A 27,822-nucleotide genomic window follows, 5' to 3' on the forward strand; every position below is an offset into this window, starting at 1 on the left:
TATTAGGATAATTTAAAATTACGTGTAGTATATAAATAAATAACCAGTCATGCTTATTGCTTATCTTAATTATTATTAGTTGATTGATTGTTTATTTACTTATTAGTTTTTTTTAAAGAATTTTCAAAATTATAAAAGAAAACTACATAAATTGTATTAAATATTAATGTAAATAAATATTATGTAAAAAAAAGAATGTTTAAAATCATACGCACACGATGATACACTGTATAGTAGTGGTTCTCAACCGATGTTCGTTGAATAAAAAGTTGCTCATGTGCCATGAAAATTATGTGAAGAGTAAAGTTCACCACGCTACAAAAATTATATTAAAAATAGGAATGCTTAAAAAAATCAAATTAACTGTTTATGCATAAACATACAAATTAATAAAAATAATAGCTTAGTACTCTAGTTTGTTGTTCCGCAAACATAATTCAAAAATAGATAAGTAAGTTTGAGTTCGGCCAATTTTCAAGCTATTTCAGTTATAAAAATTAAATTATACCTAGCTTCATTTGAATTGTTCCAATGTAAAATTTATAACAAATTTACTATGAAAATAAAAATTTTAAAAACTTGCAAAACTTTGTATGTATATATATATTATAGCTGTCTAAAGTTAACCTCTCATTGACATAGCTTATAATAATAATGGAAATTAAATTACGATAATGTAACCAAAAATAAGTATAACATTTTGATTTATATTAGCTATAATTATAATTTAAATTCAAAATTTTGAAATTAAATTTTTTTACAGCCAACACAATATAGTTTTAAGGTGTAATCATAACATCGCTTTGAGCCTGTTTGTTTTACAATATTGTGTTTAAAGATATAGTTCAAAAACATTTCTAGATGCAATGGTTAGATACATATTGAAATTAATGTTAAAAAAATGCTAAAATAATATAATATACATTTTATAAATAAAATACCACAGATATTTCAAAATTATATTAATAATTATTATTAAATAAAATTATATTTTTAAATTGTACAAATTAATGCAAGACATGATAAATTATTTTAGCATTAAATATAACTTTTAACTAATTTTTTTTTTTTATATAATATTACTTTTTAATATCATAATAATTTAACAATAATTAAGTATTAAAAACAAAAATATTAATATAGTTGAATTTATTTAAAACAAAACAATAAATATTCTATCAGTATAAAACACAAACATCAAACAACATTATTCATCATTCAAAAAACATTCCAAGTTCTCATACTCAGATTTAGGATTATTAGTCTTCTTTTTATTCTTTTTTTCACTTTTACTCTTGACTTTTTTTTCTTTTACCTAAATATTAGACAAAATATATTTTAAGTTAAATTTTTAATCTAAATCCTATGTTACAGTACTAAAGACTGAACCATTATTATCAAACAAATGGCATTATAGTTTATTACTTAATAACAATAACATTATTTTTACATTACCTTTTTAGTAGCAACATTACTTAATCCATCTACATGTGGTTTTGATTCTTCATCTTCTCCACCTTCTGGTCTTGGTCTTGTAGTATTTTGAATAGACGACCAATTATCAATATCATTAGACTCAATGTTGTTCTTTTCAATCTTGTGTGAAAAAAATTATACTTTTATACTTTGTCATTTTTAAAAATTAACAAACTAATAAATTAATTTTAAGTTATTATTACCTTTATTCTAGCAATATCTGGTGTAAAATCATCAGGATCTATATCAGCTTGATAACCTGCAACCATTGGATTTCCACAGTCATCATCACTAAAAATATTAAGAAAAAACATTCAGAGTAACTACATTTGAGTAACTACATTTGAGTAACTACATTTTAATTATTTGACTGGTTGTATTTAAAAATTAATATCAAGACATAATATTGTAATTATAGGAATCACAATTACATGATTCTGAGATAATATTAAATTTACTTGAAAAGATAAGGCCAAAATTATGGAAAGGATAACAGATTTAAAATATAGATAAAACAAGACATTTTTTTTCATAAACCTATATTATGTAGATACATTGTTGTATTTTGTTTTTAAATGTTGAACGCGTTGATTATCAAGAAACTTTTTCTTAAACATCATTATTAATTATAAACAATTTCTACAGTAGATGGATATTTTTTTCATACTTTCTCAAAAATTATCTGATAATATTCTGTTCCAACTGAGTTAACCATCTAATAGATTTTAGAGACTTAAAATTAAAGACCGAATTTTGCATATAACGCATGTATATATTTTTATAAGCAATTATACATGTAGTAAATGGATTTTCATCAATCATACCTAAATAAATAATATAATATTAAAAATATTTTACATATTTTTGCATATTTTCCATAAAAACCCATGTTTCTGCATTTTACGTATACATTTAAATATTTTAATTTAGTTTTATAATTTTATATACAATTATTATCTATAAATTTGGTTATCAACACAAAATTTTAAAATACTTTTAAAAATATAATATTATGTTTCCAATGTTTCCATAGATCATTATTACTTATTAGTTGGTACGTAGGTAGGTATACCTAATTCTTTGCATACTGATTTTCATATCGAATATTTTTATCTTATCTATTTCGTCTAACATTATCGACTTATTGTCATTTGTCAATACTACAGAACACGGACTGACAAACTGACGACTGTAGTTCGAAGTGTACATTTGGCAATGGTCAACGTATTATAAAAACGTGATCATTTTATATAATATTGTTTATTAGTTACTTTACAATGACTAAGTGTCTAAGTTCAAAATTACCTAAAAAATGGATTAACATATAATTGTTACTTATTGTTTTTCCAATAACGAATAAATTGTCTATTTTTTCATCACAATCATAAAATATATTGTAGTTTTATTTTTTCCATCATTAATGTTTTCATTTTATAATTTTACAATAAATAAATACTTTGCTGTAAAAATCAAAAATTATTTTGCATATTTTGTGCTTGTTATGTGTATATTTGAAACTTTTTAAGTGCATATTTTAAAATTGTAAATGCATATAAATCCGGTCTTAACTTATAACTCAAGACAATTATTCATAATCCAATATGATTAAGGCCATGAGTTTAATTTATTATAAAAATGACTAAAATTTAATCAGAATTACCTACTTGAATAACTTAAATACAGACTATCGATGGCATTAATTATATATAATAAAAGCAAACAATTTTGTTGAAAATTTTAAAAAGTAAATAAACAGGGATCAGAAATTAAATTATAAATTAAACGGGTAAATATTTAAATGATACAAGCTTAATTAAGTCAAGTCTACTAATTTCATTATTCTTGTAATTTGTCATTTATTTTCTTAAAATATTCTCTTTTTCTATATAGTGTTTTGATATTTTACTTAGCTTTTTACTTTTTATTTTAATATATGTATTAGTTATTAGATAAGATTTCTTTGAGTGCATCAATAAAAATATAAATATTTGGATGTGAAGTAAGTATAAAATAAATTATTTAGCTCTGTATGAAATTATTTACAAATATTTGTTGTACGATTTGATAATATAAAAAATTTAGCCCAAAGATTAGGTGAAAACGTCAAATCTGATGCAATTGTTTTTAAAATATAATTGGTGAATAATTTTATATTTTCACTTTCAGAAAGCTCTGGCACAATATCTTCGATAAAACAATCGTAAAGATCTTTCAGACTTAAAAATGGTAAAATAATTGTGATTTACAGATCTATGAATAACTATGTTGGAATCAATGATTTTCAAATAGCATTTCCATGTACCTATTTAAGAAGCAATTCCAATGCTAGATTTCAGTTTTTAACATTTTATGGAACGAAATTTGTAACTATTAAAAATAAAAATTACTTTGTCATGTTCACCTTTTATTATATCCATTATAAAGTTGATATAGGTGTGTATAGTGTATATATTACTCGCAATAACTGATGATGCTCAAATACACAACTAAACATCACTATACACAACCCTTGAAAACTAGTCTACACTCTACAGTAATTGCGTTTAAATATGATAAAATAAGTATCTTATTAATAATTCAACATGCACAACGAATAAGGCAGTAACTTAACTTTCACAACTTTTCAGGAAAAGTAAAATAAACTTTGAATTACAATTATATTATATTTCTTTGATTATATTGAAACTTGAACACAATCTTATTTGAGTAGAACTAAACATGGCTTGATATTTATTTCACTATAATTTTGATAGCGTGAACAAATGTCTATTACAAAATAGCAGTAACTCGATTTTGCATTAATTTGAGTTACTGCCTTATTCGTTGCACACGTTGATATATGACATTATATCTATTCTGTGATCTAAGTAACAATGTACAAAAACGTGTTCTATTTGAATCAGCATATTGATAACTCAGTTATGATAAATGTGTATGATGTACATATTATTACGTTATAAGTATTTAGCACTATTATATAATTCAATGATACGGGAACTCAATTCACCAATTTAATTTTTAAATGGGGGATTCAATTCACCAAATTAGTTTGGGATTGGGACTATTTACCCTGCCTCTTAATAGAAAACCTTCATCAACTAAATGAAACGCTTTTATAAAATCAGTAAAAATATAGATAAACTGATAATATATTTTACCTTTCATCAGAATTTAACTCTGTTTCTTTAGGTGTTTTAACAATAATATCCCCATGACCTGCATCTTCTAAAAATGATTTATCTAATTCATCATCAGGGACAAAATCATCTAAGTTGTTAATGTTTATTATTGAAGGTGTTTTTATACTAGGTTCTTCTTTAGGTATTTTAACATCTTTGCCTATAAAATAATAAAATAATTTAACATTTGTCTAATTATTTTGCAATGTTATATTCAATTATTAAGTACACTTACTTAATTCTGTTTGCACTACATTAGACTTATTTCCAGGAAACATTTTTTGCGCAATATCTTGTGTTTTTGAATCCATCATTTTTGAATTTTCAGCCGGAGATTTTATTTCTTTTATATTAGGTGATGGTTTATTTAATAAAGGCAAAGGTAAAGTAGGGGCCACTGATTTGTTCTCTGCATCAGCTCTACGTTGTTTAGATAATCTAGATAAAAATCTAAAAACAAAATCATAAAGTACTTTTAACTAATTATTATTTACTATAGTTGCATAACTACATAAGCTATATTATTTTAAATATTATTAAAATTAAAATTATGAATAGCTTACTCATCGTAATTTGCTTCATTACTCTGTTGGTAAACATCCAATTCCATAGTCATAATTTTCGTTTCACTTCCATTTGTTTCTAAATGATTCATTATATTTTCACGTTGAAGTTGTAAAAATGAAATACCAATCCATTTATAAATTAGTCGTAAACCAAAACCATTTGACATTGAGACTTCAGCATATCGAATAGGTGCACTCCTAAAATATTAAAATTATTAAAAACAGAATTAAATTTTAAAAATTAATAATCATCATTAAAATACCTCTTTAGTGTCTTCAAATAATAAATAATTTCATCTCCATTGATACTTCGATGATGATTCATATCACAATGGTTTCCTAATACTAATACTGGAATATTATCAGGAATTTTAGGTAGTTCATTGTATACATAATCCAATGTCCTAAAAAAGTTTAACCAAATAAAAAATAAATATTAATGAAGAGCAAAATTGTTAGTAATGCCATTTGTTATACTGAAAATTTGAATGACTAAGAAAGATTTTTAAAATTAAGATATAAGATTTATTACAAAAATAAATTTAACAGTTTGTGGGTACAATAAGATAATTACGTTTTTCTTAAATTCGTGATTGAACATTTTTGATTTAATTAAAAATAATATTAAGATAATATTAGTATTAATTATGTTGAAATTGTTCTTGGCTACTTATTTTTTAGCTTAAGAAAATAGACATTATACACTAAATTATCATAGTCTTTCATTCTATGTGAAATAAAACAAATTTATGTTCAGTTAGATTATATGAATACATTTGATCTAGACTTAATACATTGTATTGCTAATTTTGTATAATTTCGATAATTAAAAAAAAAAATTATATGTCATAAAATAATTTTAATACCATCTTTTAGTGATATCTAACACTAATAAGACACCATTTGTACGTCGGTAAACATCAACTAATTCGGCATCCAGAACTGGAGTATCTTCTATCGGTACAGGAGATAATTTAACTTTATCGTGCTCAGTTTTTAGTACATCACATGACTTTGAAGACGTTAACGGTCTTCTTTTTCCTTTATCAACTACATCCCACACCTCAACTTTTACAATGTCTTCGGTGTTCTTATAATTCCATTGAATATGAGCAACCTTAAATAAAATACTTATAATAATGTTTAACTTATACAAATATTATAGCATAGATTCAAATAACACAATGTTAAATAATCTATGATTAGTCATACTTGGATTTCGTCTGTTTCTTCATAATTTGCTAGGAATGGCTTTCCTTGTAGACGGTTCCATAGACAAGTCTTACCAACATTTCTATCTCCTTTAATAACTAATTTCACTGAAAATGAAAATATATAATCAAACACAATAACAGTTAAAATAAGAAAAAATTATAAATGATTACAAATACTAACAATTATATTGTATTCCTTTAGAAAAAGAACGTTGTAAATCCTGAGGTAATGCTTTTGGATGAGTAGTGGTATTAACAGTTGTATCTTTATCTACTGTTTTGTTTGCCAAACGTTTCAATGTTGAAAACATATTTTAATAACTTCTGGATTTTCTTTAATAGTTTAAAGAAAAAGTAATTTTATGTTTAAAAAGCAATAAACATTTACTTGGAATAGGTGTTGATTTTATTGTTATTATTTTATTGTCATTTTAATATTTATGATTAAATAAATTACTTTTCAGTTTTCGTACATTTCTTTTACTGATGATATTGATTAAGTTTTTCAAAACATGTATTTTATATTTCTTTATCAATGTTATGAAACATTTAAATAACTATCATATACATTATAATGGTATTATCTGGAATTTAGAATAAGTAACCGTAAGTTTGAACAATAACAACCACAACAAGTGACTACAAGTGTTTATTCTAAAACTTATACTAACTGTATAGTCACTACTTTCTAGTCTTACACAGACCAGTCTCATTTGCATTGGTGCATTTAAATATTATCTATGCTCTGATGGCAAAATATTGATTAATGATAAGAAACATGATGAGATTAAATAGTAAAACATGTGTTTTTTTTAGAATCACAAAACATAAACAAAAAAAATAAAAACCCCGGAAATTTAAAAAACCGAATTTGTATATAGTTGCTAGTTGTTGCTAATACTTAATACTTATAAGTAGGGAGCGGATATTTATGCTCTATACTATATAACTTATGAAAATAGAAATTATAGAAATTGGTCGGTTTTTATTTCATTTTAATTATATAAAATAAATTATTAAATTAAAAAGTTATTTTCCATTTTTATAATTTTATGGAAGACTGAAAATTAATTATTTTAATTTAAATTCATATAATAGAATCCATAAGTTTTTTTAATATTTTAACATAGTATAATTTTGTTATTTTATTTAATTAGTATTGTATTTTCATTGTCCTTAAAATACTAGACCAAGTAACAAAATTGTATTTATAGTACATGAAATAATGTACAAATATTTTATAAGTTTTGAGATAAGTATTTTGGTATTTAACACTTTTAACATATAAATATTTTTATATTCTCTCCCTCTCTATGTAGATTTTGTCTAGAACATTTTTTAGACTTGAAGGCCCCAAAAAAAATTGTGCACTTTGCCCTAATTTTATTAAATCAGGCCCTGTTTTTATCTGGTCCGCAAACTGTTTTTAATTTGTGAATGAGGCCTGACAGTTCAAAAAGTAACTAAGTTACGTTACAAGTTACAAAATTAAAAAGGTAACTAGATTACTTGTTAGTTATTTAAGAACAAAAGTAATGCGTTACATTACTTTTTGGTTTTTTTTATTCAAAAGTAACTAGTTACAATAACGTTACTCTTATGTTATTTAAGTTTCATAAAAAAAAAGTCTATTTTAAATCAATCATGTTTTATATTTATTTTATACAATAATGTATCTTCAAAATTTTGATCAGTTATACGTGCTTTTTTTTTGTACAAATGTCTCAAGCTACATTAAAGAGCCACGAAAGCGCCCTCGTAACACCACGATATATATTTGATCCCCAAAAACATTAAAATATAATTAAATGTATAATGTAAGACGTAACGCGTTCTTCTGGTAAGTTACTTCCAAATAATTAACGTCGTTATTCTTGCCGTTATCTAAAAATAATAGTAACGAAGTTACAGTAACGAGTAACGCACGTTACATTACTACCCAACATATGACGTATGCACGTCCTTATGTGTCTTTACACGTTCAATGATAGAATATACGGGTTTCTCAATTCAGTTCATTGTGAAAAAAATTCGTTAAATAGAAATGTTGAAAATTTTTTTAAAAAGAAATAATAATTTTCTTTACTTAAAAACTAATTTTATTTAATTTATGAAAATATCTATGTATGTTACGGTCAAAGTGTATAATTCGGGCATTGTAATACAGTGACCGGGCGTTGTGCATAATTCTCGTCATATTTGGGTAAAGCTGAATTTGCTTTTAATTTGGGTACATTGCCTGGTCATTGTTATACAATAGCCAGGCATTGTGTACAGTGCTTAATTGTTTGTGGACAATGTAAGTTTATCGCGATTCCGCGTCTGAATGTATCCCAATAACATCTCCGATATCATCAAGAGAAACGGCTAGACAATTTTCAAATCTTGGCGGTCAAGGATATGACCGGTGTAATCATAAGTACAATTTGAGGGGGGCTTGGGAGCTAAGCCCCCTCAAAATCAATCATAGCCCCCCCAAATGGTTTTTATATTCCTTTCCACCTTTATATATCTCAGGAATTATATACACAGTACATATACATGCAAATTATAATAGCACCCCCAAATTTAAAACTCAAATTGCGCCAATGGGTGTAACTGTAAACAGCAAAGCAAGACAAATAAATGTAAATGTAAGGCTGCAAGCAAACTATGTACTTTTAAATGTCATAAAATAAATTATTAAGATAACAAAAATTGTTTTATACATTTTTAATTAATTAATTGTAATTGCCCACTGTGCTCTGGTCATTCTGTACAATGCCCGGGCAAAGTGTATAATTGTCCATATTGTCCGGGCATTATACTACAACGCCCAATTATACACTTTGACCGTAACATATATAATAAGTATTGAATTTAATAGAATAATCAAACAATAATTTAAGGTAGGTAATAAAATTTAACGAGGGATGAATGGTATGATAGTATACGATCTATAGATACTCTTGATTAGTGTGTACTTTATAAATAATATAATAATTTTTATATTTGTCGAAGAAAAGTAACACAAAATTAATTCATTAAATAGACATTTTTTTCGTTAACTAAATAGAAAAGTTTTCGTATGAAAATTTCATAGTTCCATAAAATATTTCATTGTATAGATCTATCTCTCGAGAGTTTCGTTGCATATAAGTTTGTTAAATACACGTTCGAGTGTTCGACTATAAAAAATATAAATTATAAATTTATTTATTTATTTCCAGGCCCGGCTCGAGGGGTAGGCGACATAGACCTAGCCTCGCCAAGGGCGGCATTTAAGAATTTTTATTAAAACTTGTGACAATACTAATCGTCTCTATAATATACACAGCTGCATAGGTAAATGTAAAAATTGAAAACCCTTAAATTGGGTGTAAAAAGTCGATTAGAAGAATCTATTTTTCATTAAAATGACACTATGTGAACTTAAATTTAGCAATTGATACTGTTTATGGCGTTTATTTTATACCCTCATTGCCATCTTAAGAATCTTACATTAAAAAAAATCAACTATGTTTTCATTCAATGATATTTAATATAAAATCATATTTTAAAGTTTGTACTGGACATTCCATAAACGGCATATTTCTCTATACATTTTTCATTCCCAATACTATGATTTTTCATTAAGAGGACGTAGAACCCGCATGTGTTGTCTCCGTCTTACAAACGTGCGACATACCAAATTTTCGTTAACCAGTTTCAATATTGTGCTGTTAGTTTTGATAATAGAGTAAACTGAGTACTGACCTATTATAAAATTTAAAGGTATAAGATTATTATCCAGGGCCCCACCTAGCCTTTTATTGATATTGTTATTTTTAAGTAAGTTATGATCTTTTTGAAACTGTACATTTTAAAATGATCATAACTTATTTAAAAATAATAATATTAATAAAATGCTACGTGGGGTCCTGGATAATAATCTTACCTTTGAATTTTATAATAGGTCAGTATTCACTCTAATATCAAAACTAATAGCACAATATTGAAACTGATGAACATAAATTTGCTATGTCGCACGTGTGTAAGACGGAGACAACATATGTGGATACTACGTCCTCTAAAGCCTTAAGGAGTTTCTTAATAGTAATAGCGGAATGGCTGCATACTAGTTGCGGTCACAGCAAAGACTGAGCTTTTACAGTGATAATAAAATGAGTTAAAAAATAGAATTGAAATTATATATTAGTATTAATTAATATAATATTATAATGAGTAGGTATATCTAAAAAATTTAATTTGAAATTTGAAGCTCACGGTTTTTAAGTAGTCCAATCTGGAGATTGTTTTTGTTTTTTGTATGTAAAAGTTCCATGCTTTTATATTGGAGTTAACTTTAGAGCTATTAAATACCATGTTATGTAAGTTTATACCATATAATACACTGTATAGTAATCTTAAATGATTATCAACCGTCACCGTAGTTTGTTTCATAAAAGATGATATGATAATTGTAAATTTATTATAATACTTAACTTCAACTGAAGTCGATTACTGTTGTTTTTGAAATATAAAAATCCAATATATTTAAGAAATTTTTATTTATTTTTGTACTTGAGTAATAAAAACGCAATTACAGTGACCGCAATTAGTAGGTAATCTTTTGATTTTGACCGCAACTAGTAAACACCGAGCAGAATATATTATCTAATAATTAAAATCATCAAGGATACGTAACATTCTTTGTTACGATTATTAATGAATCTTTAGGATCAACAAAAATAATCTGACAATGATCACTCTCAACATTTCATAGGTACTTAAATTACTTTTATAAGAGTTTAACAACTTGTAAAATAAAAGGAAAAATTACTGTAATTATTTTTAAAAATATGTCTGAAATATTAAATGGTAAAATAATAGATATACTTTATATAAATTAATTTAATCAATTAAATTATATAATTATTAAGTTACCTAAAATTTAATAAAATATGTCTAAAAATATATTTCTAAAATTTATAATAGTCAATTATAATAATGTACAAATGTAAATAAACTCACGCATGGATGGTTTGAATCAATATGTACAATTTTTAAATCAAACTACTATTATTGTTTTCCTATTAATAATACTATTCATATCATTGTTCTTATTTCATAATAACAGAATATAAAATTTCTTTCCCTTGAGTAAAATTTATTTTGTTTAAACATTTAAATTATGTTAAATAGATAATGTAATGAAATATGTTTAATTTAAAAATAGTATTTTCCAATAAGTATTATTAAAAGTAGTTGAGTATAAACTTCTAATAAGAAAATAATATACACCTTTTTTTATATATAATATAAATCTTTATTGCCACAAATTTAATTTGAAAAAATCTTATGCATATTTCTATTAATGCTAAAAATAAAATTACAATGATAATTGTGATAGTTTACCAACATATTATAATAGTTACCACAAGTCATTGTCTATAGATCTATAAACCTATGTAATAATAGCTTAAAATAAATTTGTTTTAAAAGAGTAATCTTAATTTAAAGTTAACATGTTTACAATACAAATAAATTGTTGAATTTTAAATTCATACATACTTATGCTGTTAAAATATTACTTTTAAATAAACACTCTGAAAATGTAAACTACAATAAAAAATAGAATTTTTTTTTTAAAACAAGATGCAAGATCTTACACAGCACCTATACTTAAATAAAATGAAATAAACCATATGAGAGAACACATAATATTATTTGGTAATGTTTATAGACTGCATTATTAAATTTTAAATTTTTACTACATATTATAATTATGTAAGTCTTATATAATTATTTTATAAAATAAACTCTCAAATACTTTTCTTGGTTTTAATAATCCAGATATATTTTAAAGCTAAATTGTATGAATATCATAACCAATAGTAAAAAGTTTCATATAGTATTCAAATATGTTAGACATCTGTAGATGGCTGCCGCTTGGAAAATGTTGCTTGAATAAATCTCCTCGGTACATCAACATCTTCTTTGATGTTAACTGTCCTTTTACACACATACTTATTAGAACATTCTACAAATCCATTAGTTTCCATTAAACTTTTAAAATATTCAATTGAGAAAAAATATGATCTGCAAAAATTAAAAATATTTAAATAAATATTCTATAATATATATATAAAAAAAATAATCACCTTGTACCGTCTTGACGCATATACAAATTGTCTGCTATCTTGTGTCCTGGCTTGAATCTCAGTTGTGCCATGTCATAAATTCCATAGTCTCGAAATAATAATAGTCCTCCATACTTCAATACTTTATAAATATTTGATATAACTGTTGGATGATTGTCTGGATGAATAGCAGACAACACAAATATGGCAGTAACCATATCCAAACTATTTTCAGGTATTTTGGTGATCAATTCGTCCGTAACAATATCACATTTAAACGCATTAATCAATGATGGATCATAAGAAGGATTTGATTTCAAGCATTCTATAGCTCTTGGTGAAAAATCACATGCATAAAACTTAGCATTCAATCCGTCAGCAAGAAGTGGATATATAAGATTTCCAACCCCACACCCAATTTCTAATATATGATTTTGATGAATGTCATTTCCGAGCAATTCAGAAAATTCTCTGGTAGTCCAGTGCCTATCTTTAAAAAAACGGTTTCCATTGTTCTTATAGAAAATATCCCAATGTTTTTTTGAATTTTTTTCAATTTCTTGTGCTCTGAATGATGAAACCATCCGTGAATTTTGTTTGTCAAGAATAGCCTGATCATATTCACTTAATTGAACTGGGTCAGTTGTCTCTTCTTGATATCTACTATTATTATTGCTACAGTCATCCATCTAAAAATTCCATGCACAATAAAATCACATAATATATTATATACTTAAAAGTACATACATATTTATATATATATATTAAATTTATAATGATAAATTGATAAATAATATTAATATATATTTATTTTGTAATGAAAAACAACAAGATAAAACTTAACTTATTAAGGAAAAATAAAGCTATAAAGCAATTTTAATACATAAAAAAAAAAAATAATAAGATATAATAATCCATAGTGCATTAATCAAATCATACTATACAATATAATTTGGATTTAAGGTTTCTCATCTTTTCTCTATTAATTTATCTGTAGTATATAATTGGCATTACAAAAGTTGTATGGACATTTAATAACAGAAAAGTTACACTTTCAAAATAAAACCTAAAATATATTGAGATCAGGGGATTCTCTAAGAAAAAAAATGATATTGGTTTAAAATTTTAAAATCTTATATAATGAGAAAAAGTATAAATTGCATGGTTGCAAATAGTAACAATAAAACTTAAGTGTTTGTTTGATTTATTGATTTGTTTTCCAATTATAATTTTTATATATTTGCTTTATTAATATGAATTAATTTTTACAAATATTTATTAATTTAAGCAACTGTCAGTTTCTTAAAGAACAGAAAGGGAACTTTTAAACAATATAGAAACCTGTGAGAATATTGTAATATAAAACTATATATGATAACAGAGCAATAATAATTCTATTATAATCCATAGTCTTAAGGCTACATGGTATACATTCACCATTGTGGCACAAATTATTTTTAAAAGTTAATTGTAATTACGTCACCTTACCACCCATATTTTAAGGTGAAATTCTAATAAATTGTAATTTGTAAATTGGTTTTAAACATGAAAATACATATTTTTTATTAGGATATACAAATGTTTGAAAAATTAAGAATTCTTTAATTAAGACATTGTAACATTAATTACTAATTAGTTACTAATCTTGGTTGTCCAATAAAATGTAATAAAAGTTTATAGAGGATATATTTTTTTAATTAAATGTGTATTGTTTTGAGATAATATAAATGTAATTTTTATGTAGACCATTATCAAAATAATACTTAAGTTATATCAAAGCTTATAAAATATAAATGAGTTATTCCTAATACATGGTTAACAAACAGCATTGTGAAATTTGAAAATTAAATAAAGCATTTGTATAAACCATATTAAAAAGTAGTTGTACGTACAATAAGGCAGAAAGTACTAGCCTAAAAAGCAAATTGATTTTTAAAATTAAGCTATTTATCTGTTTCATTATATCTATATTCATAAATATTTAAACAGACACATAGCTTTTATAACAAATATTGACAAATTGTACGATACAGCTAAGCGCATAGATTTCTAGAATTGTCTGGACTATAAACGTGTATAAATCTAATGAAAATGGGTTTTAAGTTTGACGTATTACTATTAATCTATTATTATTATTATTATTATTACTGTATTTCCTTCTATGAATATCACAAATTAATTTTTTGTCCTTAATAAAAATATCTACAAAATTAATTCTCCAAGTATTAAAAAGATGTGATCAACATAAAAAACCTACCAATATCTACTTAATTTTAACTAACATTTAAGTAAATTAGTGAAAACAAACGAAAAAACTGGATACATAATAATATTTATAATTATTAATTAATTTTAGAAAAATGATGGCTATAGCTCCATGTCTTGTGCTTCACTTTCACTAAACTCCGACATAGAGGATTCGTCGCTATCCGAACCAGCATTTCCATCATCTTTGAGTGCTTCTTCTGTAGCATATTTTTTTACATATTCTTCAACACGCTTTTTATATTGTTCAGGTTTATGCAAATACAAAGCTGCAGCATCACCATTTAATGGATCTATTGGATTTGGGTAGGCAAGCAGTTGGGGCAGAAATGACTCAAAAATATTAAGCAGATCATACAAAGCAGTCCAAGCTTGGTTGATTACATCAAGACAAACAGTACCAGATACTTCATCGATGTTTGGGTGGTAAATTTTATTAATAAAGCCAATTGAAGGAGATTTAAATGGATAATGTTCGGGAAGATGAACTCGAACTTTCCATAAGCCACCTTCGTATGGAGTACCACGTGGTCCATAGAGTTTAACACAAAACTCATTCAAGCCGTTTAAAAGAGTAACCTCATGTTTGCTTTCTATCAATTTTATGACATCTGTGTCCATACGGCGCTTGCCGGCACTAGGTGAAGACATAGCAGTTGGCAGAATTGTATACCAAGTTTACTGAAAAATATATTTATATTTTAGGTACATGGTGATACCCATCTATCTAGAAATTATTGAATTACAGTAAAATTAAAATAAACATTTTCCTAATATTTTAGTTTAATTAGTTAATAAGTGTATGTATTTGAACAAAAACCAAGTTAGAGTATATTGAATAGGTGATCATTTTGTATCAATTTAATAAAAATAATACGACAATTCTTTATTATCTTACATATGATTTTACAATGAATATTTTATTTAACTATTTTATTTTTTATTAACTATCTATAAGAAAATTATTATATTATAAGGTTTCATTTATAAAATAAATATTTTTCATTGTCATTTTTCTCTTAATTTGTCTACAAAAGAAAAAGATTTTTGTAGACATTATTATATCATAAACAAAAAAATATACATAACTATTTACCAATTATATCTTTGGAATAATTAAATAAATTTGAAAGAATACAGAATATAAATATAGATATTAGTTGAAATGTACATAGAATAAATGTTTTAGTTATAGTTGATAAGTATTAAGTGGTTTTTATTTTATGAAAACCGCTATCCGTTGGGTATTTAACTAAATTTATGTTTGATTACATTATCAATAAACCTAACTCATTTATAATTATATATTATCTGTCAAACATGATTTTGAAAATATTTTATACAATAATAGCATCCACCGTTGACATCTTTATTACATTTATATAACGGGAATTAAAATGATAAAACCCAAATAATCTTATTAGTTTTATAAGATTATTCTAGTTGACAGTAAATAGTTTTGTATATTAATTGTAAGTGGAGCTTGGAACTATATTTGTTATAAAACAATTAAATATATAAATGCACTAAAAAAAATCTTATATACTTATGCTGTAATTTTTTTTTATATAACTGGAATAAACTTTGGCTATCTCCTAATATATAGTCTATCTCTATTTTCTGTACTATCTAACTATAAATATGAGTATACTCATACTATAGTATACCATCTACTATTGTTTTGTGTTCTACCTATAGTTGGGAATCCCACATCATTATTATTTATTTCCTACCAATCTATATGTTTTATCTTAATTGTTCATAATGATATATATTTTATCACACAACAGTTTAGTTGCTTTAGTGTCATTTGTGGTGAAGCCACTTTTTTTTTTAATTTTGAGCCAGAAAAATAGTTTTTAAATTGCATACAAATTGAAATTTTCAAAAATATGTTATATTTATATTAAAATAAAATAAACTTTTTTTAAAATTAAAAATATTAAAAAAACAACAATCCTTTTATTGTATGTAACTTTTTGTTTACATTTTGCGGTAGTTGGAATGACTTATATACTGCTATGTATGAAAGGGGTATTCAGGATAAATCATTGTTTAACATTTTAAAATTTAATAATAAATTAAAATTAAATTAATTTAATTTAATTTTTATTTATTTATACTTATAATATTTAGATCGCATATTGGGAGATAGCCTAAACTTCAAAAAGTGTAATAATATGCAGAAAACCAATGCATTATATTAGAAATTATATTTTAAATTTAATTTAATTGTTTTTTTTTTTATTAATAAAATTTACTTTTATCACTTAATATGTTTAGAACTTTAAGTATGGAAAATCATTTAAATTTGATAAAATATTCAAAAATATACAACATACATTCTTGGATTTGACTTGTCAGTATTATGAAACAAGTTGTGTTGAATTAGATTTTAAATATGCAGCTTCTTAAGAGATACGCATATGCAAAAAGATAAAAGTTTAATTTTCATTCAAATTATTTCACTTTAGGTGCTTGGGTAATTCAAAAATTTAACAAAAGTTTATTTTAGTATTAAATACTATAAATTTTATAGTTTAAATATGAAGTTATTCAATAAAATAACTTTAAGCAACCATTTTTGTTATTAAACAAAATTTTATATTATATTTTACTTTAGATATAGAATTATCTAGTGTTAAAATATAAGTAATACAATTTTGATGAACTTATTAAGCCAACTGGATTATTACACATGTAGTAAAATAATATATTTCAAATAAATATACATAATTTAATAAGAAATCTGGTACACCTTGACTATTAAAATCAATTTTAAATCAACAGAAATAAAATACGGACAAGATAAAACTACTTATACTATCAAATTTTAAATTAAACCACCCGATCTCAATTGGAACATAAAATTATTATTTAAAATTAAATTTAAACTAATTCAAGGACTAATATAAATCGAATATTACTCAATAATTGGTAGATAGAAAAGCCATACATACGCAAACATAATAGAATAATAATAATACAAGTTATGGTCGCAGAAAATCGTTTAGGTCACTAATCATAAATCAATTGTTTTGACAAAATCTGGGTGAAATCGTGAAAACTTTCACGTAAATAAATAATAAACCATTTACAAAAATAACCGAATTCGGCGACAGAATATTGATATATAAACGTCGGAATCGTAACTGAAAATAATAGAAAGGGATCCTAAACCCAATAATCCTTTGTCTGGATGCAAATACTTCAGGCTCATTACACGATTATTGCGTCTTACTTACTAGTTACTGGAGCGAGACCAGACAAGTCCGTTCGGGCTGATTGGGATCCTCGGGAATTCGGGCGAACGACAGTAGTTCAGACGGTCCACGAGAACAGATTGCTAGAAAGCCACGACACGCGAACTCGAACGGTTGACGAAAAAAGTCGTAGAGCCAAAATAATAATATCCACTCCGACTTTTGATTATGAGTTTATGACGAATTAACTCTGACAAGGTAGAAATGAGCCAATAATATTGAATGCAAAACAGCCATTAGAACATCTGTGAGCTCAATAATAATAATAATAATAATAATAATAGTAATAAAAATGAAAGAAAAGAAAATGTCATGCGCATAACTCGTTATCTGATAGCGATCAGCTGACCCGCCACTGACTGGAAGGTACGCGGTGAATTTAAAATATATAAATCCGTAAATTTGCTGACTGATGTATTTAGCCATTTAGAGACTGCGAATCCATGAACATATTTTCACTGATGATACTACTACACTATTCACCGACCGACTAAATGAGTCAAATAATAATTGCAGAAAATACAATTTTATACTTTTTTGGTTCTAAATTGTTAGTAATTTTGTGTGCATTCAAGTAATCTCAAAAAGATTTTAAATAAAAATAAAATAAGTAAATTAATGTCAGCGCTCTACTGGCACAACTATATTATGTCCAATTCAATATTTATACCCACTAGTTGGCTAATTTCCAAATGTTAAAAATTAAAATAATTATTTTAAATTTTTTATTTTATTATAATTTATAATTTAAATAATACTAATTATACTATGAAAATCTATCTTTTTTATTAATAAAATGTTAAGTTTATACAATACATTTGAATATTCGATATGTAAAAATTATAGAGCAGTTTAGCAGTCTGTATGATTATTTTACTTTAAACAATAATAATAGTAGGTATAATAATTTATAATTAAATATATATAAATATGTTGATTAATAATAATAAACAAGATTTTTATTTTAAAAGTAGAAACTAATAAATGAAGTTTTGGTATTTTGCTCTGTTTTCTCTAAATATGTATGACAACTATTTCAAACATTGGTAATTACTAAATACGCAGGTTTAAATTTTTTTTTGCCATATTTAGAAAAGTTGTTATCAATTTTTTTCTCCAAAAGTGTTTAATTTTTATTCTATATGCTTATTGCCTTAAATAGTGACGTTTGTACATATTTGTTATAATATGTATGTTGTAAACATACTAGTTCTTAAGTCTTAAATAATATATAATACCTACATACAAATAAATCATCAAATAAATCTAATAAATTATCAGCAAAATTGTGTCATTTTTCCATACTGTTACTTTAGACAATTTTCAATTTGACTACCAGTAGGCAATAATGTACAGTATTTTATAAATTAACCCAAAGGATACCTCCTCATATTAATGTAAAATAAAATTACAAAAAAATAGTAATTTAGTATACAAAACAAAAATTTATTAATTTAAAAAACTTTCTTATTATTATAATTTTTGATTTTTAAGTTTATTTCTGACTTTTCAAGTCAGTTGTTTATTAAAATAAATTCTAAAACTATACAATTGTAATCACTTACTTTGATTTATAAAAAAAATAGGTGATAGATGAATAAAAATACTAGCGAATAGACAAATATACTTATTATAATTCAAAGTAAAATTATAAATATTTATTTATATAACGCGGGTTTAATTAATTGAATATATATTTTTTAAGTTTTTCATTAAGTAAATAATATTAAAATGAATAATAATCATGATAATAATAGATGTGTACTAAGCAGAAATTTAAATAACTTAGATTTAGATATTTTATTTATAATAATCAGAGTAAATATTAACTTTATATAAAAAATATATATACATACATTATCTAAATAAATTAATTAAATAAATACACTCAAGTCTCTAGATGTATCGTCACTACTAGAACTTCCAGATGTCAAAGTTTCTTCTTTTACTTTAATGATTGTAGTATCTTCTTTACTTTTTTCCTTCAATTTATCTTGCTTATGCTTGTGTTCATGTTTGTGTTTATGTTTATGCTTGTGTTTTTTTTTATCCTTTTTCTTTTTCTTGCTCTAAAAAAAATATGAATAAGTTATACAAGTATTTCATTAGAATCAACACTTTAAAATTAACATACAGAATTACTGGTTCCATCTATTTTACTATGGTGATGATGATGGTGATGGTGGTGGTGATGGTGGTGTTTATTCTCATTTTGTACAACTACAGGTTTATTGGACTGATCTTCAGGTTTTACATTAAACATTCCAGGTTCAAAACCAACCGGTCCAGAGGAATTGGATACCATGATTCCAGGAAGCGAAGCAGAATTTTCAGAGAAATAACCTGTCTTAGATTTGTTCTCATTCTGTTCAAATGATGGCCTGATGGTTGGAACTAAGTTGACTTCTTTATGTTCATTAATAGCCTCTTCACTATCTTTTTTTATCTCAACCTAAATTTTAATTTTAACCAAAACAATTAGTGAAGAATAGTCATGGAGTGGTAACAAACTTTAATAATGTCAATTATACTTTACCTTTATTTTCTTATCAAAATGTAAATCAATACCAAATTCATTTTCTAAATTATCACTTTCAACTTTTAGCTGATCATCAATTTCTGGAACATCTAATTGTTGTTCATGATCTATAAGTCGTTTGATACCACGTTCACTATTAGAATTATTATCTGGTTCAACAATAATATTTGGAAGAGTACAAGATTTCGCCTAATTTATACAACAAATAATTGGTTAGAAGTATAATTGTTTTGTTTATCAAAAAAGTAAAATTTAACCTCCACTTCAACTTTGATTGGCTTGTACAATGCAGCGACTTCAGCACGTAAAATTTTTTGCCGTCCAAATAAAGTATAATACAAGTCAACAAAATTACAACGCAATGTTGTATCATATGACAATAATGAACTAAAATAGTAAATAATATTAAATTAAAAAAAATATTTTTGATTATAATTTAATTTTAGATTCTGAGTGTACAAATAATCACATTGATTGTACAAAGATGTTATTTTGAAGGGTCAAAAATTTAAGATTTATTTAAATTATAATTCAAAATTAATAACTGTAAATAGCATTCTTTTGATATGATATAATTTTTTAAATATTTTGTCTCTTTTTGAGCTATTCATGAACATTTTATACTTCAATATTTTATTTATTTAATATTTTCAAAAAAAATTTATGATCATTTAATTGTTCTTTCTTTGTCAAGAATATTAAGTATTAGATATAAGATTTCTCATTATAATAAGTTATAATAACACTATCAATAGCACCACATCATTCGTAGGAGGCCATACAGGCGTGGGCTGCCGTAAATTAATTTAGATTTATATTATTAACTTTTCCGTGACGCTACAATAATGATCTAAAAAATGCCCTGTGGCATAGCGGGAATAATTGCAATTTTTTTGATCTAATAAACATAATTTTAATAATTTTTTTTATATTTTTAATTTTTTTTCAAACTCAATAGTATATATTTGAGTACAAATTTATAATGACACTGAAAAATTTCCTTGGCATACCAATAATAAATATTGTTGTGGCCGCTGGCGGCTGCATGGCAGTCAACGTGTTTATATATATATGTATAGGGACGTATTTGAGGGGCAGGGAGGCTTAGGCCCCGGGCGGTAAATTTTAAATTGCGTAGTGCATTTTAATATAATATGGTACCTAGGTTTTTCTTGCCTAGGGCGCAAAATTCCTAAATACGTCTGTGAATATATAATATATATAACTTTATAATATTATGTGAAAAAATAATATTTTTAAAAACTATAAACGTTTTTGAAATAAGTGTTTTATGTTAAATACATCACACGGTATGTGATAAAAATTCATAATAATATAAATATAATTATTATATACAATAACTGTTATTTTTGGACAAAAATAAGTTTAACCTACTATATTACTATATAGGAAATAGATAAATAAGTTAGGCACTACTAAGCATAAAAATAAAATATTATAAAATATCCTCCTGAAATAGGCTGACATACCATCTGTGCTCAAAATCGTTATTCATTAGATATGATTTTTCATTGCATCAAACTTAACAAAACTATTAAAGTGACTCAATGATGCGGTACATTTGGCACTCTGACATTTCTAGTTTTCAATATTAAAGCTTCAAAAATAAAATAATAAATATATCCATATTTTTTGTACTTACTTGATAAGTTTCCATAAGTGATGAGAAAGATAATCATTGTTTAATCGACTATTTGGTTTCTTAGGTGTAAATGGTGGATTTTTACACAACATGCGAACAAGTTCATTTCTAACTTTTGGATCTGGATCACTATCCGCTATGTCTATAAGATACTTTAAATCATCCCAACGCCCATCTAAACAAGTGAAATCAACTAAAGCTTCTAATGCACAAAGTCTTACTCCTAAAATAAAAAAGCATATATAAATATATATATTAAAATAAGTAATTATTTATACTTATTTTAAAATATTTAATTAAATTCAAACCAATAAAATTTCCGTATGATGAGTAAGAACGGAATATGTTAGGATTATTGGGTAAATGACCAAATTTTTGTAATTTTCTGATAGCTTTTAAGCAGGTTATTGTTATTGGATATTTATAGGTTTGCAAACGTTTCTCCAAGTTTAAGTGCTGTGTAATTTCTTCAAGTATTAATTTTGAATCCCCAGAAAGTGAATCTGCAGTTATATCGCAGCTAAAAAAAAATTGTATTATAACTTATATAAATAATTAAAATAAGAATACTTGAATAATTTTAAATACTTTAGGCATTTAATTATCAGTAACAATAATGACACTTGGTTACTTACGCTTTTTGCATTAAAGATATAACTGGTGTAATTGTTGCACCAAGAGCTTCAATTAATGAAGCTCTATAGTAATTATCAGAGTATCTATTTTTACTATTATCATTGTACTTGATTAGATCTAATATGAATTTCAAGATTTCAGGGGGACAAATTCCATGAGAATTTCTCAAACCAGCCATTGCAATTGGAATAGTCTAAAACAAACAGTTAACTATTAGATTTTTGAAAGATTATTTTTTATTTTATATTTAACTCAAGTACCTTCTGTAGATAATAATGTTGTAGATTTGAGAAATTATTTTGTTTTATAATATGCGGACATGAAAATGATCCAAACATTTTTTTAAACGTTGCTAACATTGCTGGTGGCCCAGTCCAATTAGTTACCATTGCATTTGCAATCTATTATCACAAAATAGGTTGATAGCAATCAAGCAGAATAGATATATTAGTTAGTATATTGTAAAGTTAGCTTAATTACCTTAGTTAAACAGTGAGCAGCTTTACACCGGACATGAATATACACTTGTTCATTTTCAATAATATCACATAAAGCATTACGTGTAGCGATAGTAGGAAATTTATCAAGAGCTATCACTGCTTCCATTTGAGCAGTTATATCTTTTTCGTGTCGCAATTGATAATTCCACTGGTATTCAGGTTGTTCTATAATACAACTACGTAAAATAGTCATTTCAGGATCTAATCGAATCCATAATACAGGTGAGTCATTACTGAAATAAAATTAGTTTTTATAATGTTGTTATTAAATGAATTATAATGGATATCAAATTATTTAGTTTTTACTTACTCCATAGCATTTAAATCAATATCTACTTCATCCCCTGTACACAAAGGAATTTTCTTTTTCTTGTTACGTCTACTTTTTGAATGACAGGTTATATCTGCTCGAGCTACATTACCTTCAACTTGCAATGTATGTTTAAATGGACCATCCAATTCTTGAATGCTGACTAATAATGGGCCAACATATTTACGAATACCTCGTTGACTAACAGCATCTTGTTTAATTTCTAATTCCAATGTATTCCTAATAAAAAATCTAATATGTAATATACATAATTATATTTGAATTATAATAGTAAACCTTTTTCTATTGAACACAAAGGTACAAGTAAATTTAGCGTGACCACCAGTTCTAACCCATTGATCAATAAATACAGACATATCAATGCCAGATACAGTAAAAATAGTCTTGTTAAATATATTTGTACTGATTAACATGTGGCCCCATAAACCTGAGTTCATTGGATTTTGAGATGCATTGCTTGCTAAAGATAAATGCTTATTCAAAACCTATAAAAGTAACAATTTTATTGACAAAAGTTAGATACCTAAAATATAAATAAATTAAATCTTTAATTTAAATATATTATATATTTTTTAATTTAAAATAACTGGAGTAAAATTTAAAAATTAAGTTAATTTGATAATTATCAATAACATTAATATTTTTAAGTGCATTAAAACTTAATGTCAAGTTAGATTATAATAAAATTCTACCTGTAACAATAATGAATAACCAATTCGATTTTCCAACATCCTTAATACAAGATGTGCCTTTTTAGTCATGTAATGAAAATAACGAGGTGATATTGTGTGTAAACTACGAGTAGAGAAATAAAAATTAGAGATTTCGTTAGTATTTTGCACATTATTGAAAGATAATGAAAATCCAGGATTAGAAGTTCCTCCTGGACTGACAAGACCACTACTTGTTGGAGCTGGTTGTTGGGTTGGATCTAATACTATAGGTCCAATTTCTTCTTCATATCTCACCAAACTTGTTAATTCCTACATTAATAAAATTAATACACTTAGTAAAGTAATCAAATAAATGCAATAGTAAAAATATATACATTGTGGATCCATTCACGATAAGAATTATTGCCAAAACATTTTTTTGCAAAAAGACCAGACATGTATAATGCTATACCACACGTTAGCCACCAATCTGACCAATTTTGAGTTGAAATAAAACAACCAAAAAATTGTTCTGCCATAACTTGTGCTAAGATTTTTTTTGAAACATAAACCTGATCAATAATTTGTTTTGGATGTAAAAGATTAACACTGAAAAAAAATGTAAAGTTTATTAGTAATAATTAACAAAAAGGTCTAGAATTATATTCAGTGCTGGATTTGCAAGATATTGGCCTATGGAGTTTTAAATTTTTTTTTTTTTTTATTACAGCTACAGCTACTGTGCGGTTTAAATAATTCAAATCAATTATATTTTATACTAAAGTTTGTACTAATTTATCATATCTTCTCAGTAGCTTGCCAATCCGGCCCCGATTATATTTTCATAAAATTTAAATGTATTACCTCATAATGCCCATTGATGCATACGATGCATAATCTGTAGGAGTTTCATCAACAAATACTTGTTTATAACAACTATAAGGATAACCATTAGATAATGTATCTTCATAAAATTCTAATGCTTCATGTGTATACTTTGCAGCTGTAGGTAGAAGTTCCGAAAGCCCCGGTAAACAGAAGTGAGTTATAATATGCATGGTTGGGTCCACATAAATTTCAAAAGGTCTAAAGTAAACATATTATGTAATATCACCCTAAAATTTTAATTTTTTTTAAATAGTTACCCCACTGCTAAGGCTATATTTGGCGCACAAGTAGGCATTGATAAGCTATAATAATATGTTTTACGCCTTAAATCAGGAGCTGCAACAACTTCGATTAAATCTCCACAAGATACTGCAGTCATATTTTCATCAACAGTAAATTCTAAATCCCATGTACACGGTTCTGCATAACTATCAACACATGGAAACCATAATCGAGATGAATTCTCAAAACACATCGTAAACATATGAGCTCGTCTCTAAAAGTAAATAAAACAATATTTTAAAATAAAGTAAAAATGTTATATTACTAAAGAAATTTTAAAAATATTTATACCTCAACTAAAGATCCATCTCCTTCTGGAATAACAAAATGGACACCTCCACTAGGCTGTTCCAAAGAATATTCTACACTTATTTTAATACTTGTTCCATCACTTACAGATGTTGTAACTTCAACAGGTAAACTTATTACTAATTCCCCATTATTGTTATCAGGTTCAGTAATCTGAGCTGCATTTAAATGCGATGCAGAAAATTCAGTTAATGTAGGTCTAAAAAGAAATAGTAATAACATTTAAATTGTTGAAAAAAAAAATACTAGAAACTAAATATTTTAATTGTATATGCTTACTCTTCATCTTTGTTTTGTGTAATGTCAACAAATGGATCAAAATATTGGAAAGGAACTTCAATATTTTCATTAACAGTTACACGATATATACGACATTGTTTTGCATTGAGTTTTATAAATTGAAGATTATTTTTCAATGGTATAATAGTTAACTCAACCATTCCCTAAAGAAAAAAAATAATAAAATTTGATATTTATCATTATTGTTTTGAAAAAAAACTATTAATAATTTAATATTTATATTTATTTACCAATATATTTTTTCGCTGAAAACTAATACCTGTTAAACTGACCAACTGATGGGCTGTAAAATTTTAAAAACATTTATATTATTAAATTATGTAATATTTAAAAATAATTAAAATAACATTTAACTCTATAAATATATAACAATTTTAATTTCATAGTGTAATTTATAAATTTAATTAATAAATTAATGTCATAATGGGTATAATTATTTAATGAAATTTTTAGAAATTTCACAAGTTCAATTTATTTTTAGCATTGATAAATCAAATCAATTTTTGAACATTACCAATTATTACAAAAAATGGTTCCCAATTGATCAGAAACTGTTTTTTCAACTAGGGTTTTATAGATATGGAGTAGGCATGTCAAACACGCAGTGACCCTTGAATCAATATTTAGTGGGCTGTAGCCACCAGGATTATTGGGAAATTAAGTGAAAATAAAGAAAAAAATAAATACAATTTTTAATTAGTATTGTAACTATGTTAGAAAGAAATATATTTTGATTTACACATTATGATGTATATGTACTTTCCCAGCAATAATTGTAATATATTAATACAATTTTTTTTTTAAATAATTTGTTGTTTTCAGTATTTTTGGCACTGTTGTTACTACATTTGTTATACCTGTTCTAAAATGTATATTTTTATTGATTAAAAACCGATAGTTTAAAACCATCTATTTGGACCAACTTAGCAGATTCAACAAGAATTGGCACTCTTAATAAAACAGTAAAACTGTGTCATTAGAAATTAAAATAATTTTGATCAAAAAATACTTATAGTTTATAAGGTCTTGCATTGTCTCCTGTTTTATCCTTCTTCATGGTGGGTGTTGCGTATGATTTTAAGTGGTTTTGTGGTATGATTGATGTTTACAACACTAAAAATCTAAGGGACCATTTTCGGCACATAATTAATCAGTTAATGATTTTAAAAATACTTATTACACACACAGTATTAAAACATAAAAACATTTGTTAGAATTAAGAAATAATTATAAATGTAATTAGTAATCATCTGAAATTTAATCGTACAACGAACATCGTAACATTTTAAATCATCGCAAACCGGTGTCTGTTGACTTTTGAGTTTTGATTTTGACTAACAAGTAACAACTCTTAAATGTTTATAGTCTATTATCATTTATCACGTCAGGCATTATCTTCTTGAAATCTTCTGAGCGGTAAAATACATATATACGAACAAGTGTCGCGATGCCGTGGTACAATGGCAGAGTGTAGTTGTCCGAAAAATGATATCACATGTGATACCACAGTTACTAGTGATCCAGCAGCACGATGTAGAGTTGTAGTCCAGTACTGGCAGTACTCAGTAGTCAGTAGTGACCATACATAGACCTTATCCTTTATGATTTAATCATTTATGGATAGATCATAGATCGGATAGTCTCATAGACTTTTAGT

General features: G+C 25.3%; 4 protein-coding genes across 4 annotated transcripts; all 4 read right to left on the reverse strand.

Annotated features, from left to right (window-relative positions):
- Positions 1–1,132: 1,132 nt before the first annotated feature.
- On the reverse strand, positions 1,133–7,166 carry LOC132917446 (rab-like protein 6). Its single transcript, XM_060978194.1, has 10 exons — positions 6,617–7,166; positions 6,434–6,540; positions 6,088–6,338; positions 5,485–5,625; positions 5,219–5,419; positions 4,891–5,105; positions 4,635–4,815; positions 1,680–1,767; positions 1,456–1,596; positions 1,133–1,315 (listed from the first exon to the last, which is right to left on the reverse strand). Exons 1-10 carry the CDS (start codon positions 6,744–6,746, stop codon positions 1,208–1,210), a joined length of 1,563 nt encoding a protein of 520 aa, XP_060834177.1. The 5' UTR covers positions 6,747–7,166; the 3' UTR covers positions 1,133–1,207.
- A 4,532-nt stretch (positions 7,167–11,698) lies between these two features.
- LOC132928498 (tRNA N(3)-methylcytidine methyltransferase METTL6) lies at positions 11,699–18,189 on the reverse strand. The gene is made up of 3 exons (XM_060993213.1): positions 18,047–18,189; positions 12,558–13,225; positions 11,699–12,495 (listed from the first exon to the last, which is right to left on the reverse strand). Exons 2-3 carry the CDS (start codon positions 13,223–13,225, stop codon positions 12,321–12,323), a joined length of 843 nt encoding a protein of 280 aa, XP_060849196.1. The 5' UTR covers positions 18,047–18,189; the 3' UTR covers positions 11,699–12,320.
- On the reverse strand, positions 13,724–18,188 carry LOC132928506 (ubiquitin-conjugating enzyme E2 H). Its single transcript, XM_060993225.1, has 2 exons — positions 18,047–18,188; positions 13,724–15,482 (listed from the first exon to the last, which is right to left on the reverse strand). Exon 2 carries the CDS (start codon positions 15,450–15,452, stop codon positions 14,904–14,906), a length of 549 nt encoding a protein of 182 aa, XP_060849208.1. The 5' UTR covers positions 15,453–15,482; positions 18,047–18,188; the 3' UTR covers positions 13,724–14,903.
- Positions 18,190–19,678: 1,489 nt separating the features above from the next.
- On the reverse strand, positions 19,679–27,531 carry LOC132931949 (transcription initiation factor TFIID subunit 2). Its single transcript, XM_060998070.1, has 19 exons — positions 27,178–27,531; positions 26,396–26,449; positions 26,145–26,308; positions 25,848–26,064; positions 25,532–25,770; positions 25,251–25,472; positions 24,782–24,995; positions 24,426–24,716; positions 24,010–24,218; positions 23,713–23,952; positions 23,383–23,635; positions 23,163–23,303; positions 22,902–23,095; positions 22,575–22,786; positions 22,267–22,489; positions 20,861–20,990; positions 20,601–20,792; positions 20,199–20,516; positions 19,679–20,133 (listed from the first exon to the last, which is right to left on the reverse strand). Exons 1-19 carry the CDS (start codon positions 27,220–27,222, stop codon positions 19,939–19,941), a joined length of 3,753 nt encoding a protein of 1,250 aa, XP_060854053.1. The 5' UTR covers positions 27,223–27,531; the 3' UTR covers positions 19,679–19,938.
- Positions 27,532–27,822: the final 291 nt, after the last annotated feature.

The sequence above is a fragment of the Rhopalosiphum padi genome, chromosome 1 (genome assembly GCF_020882245.1).
Source record: "Rhopalosiphum padi isolate XX-2018 chromosome 1, ASM2088224v1, whole genome shotgun sequence".
Taxonomy (NCBI): Eukaryota; Metazoa; Arthropoda; class Insecta; order Hemiptera; family Aphididae; genus Rhopalosiphum; species Rhopalosiphum padi.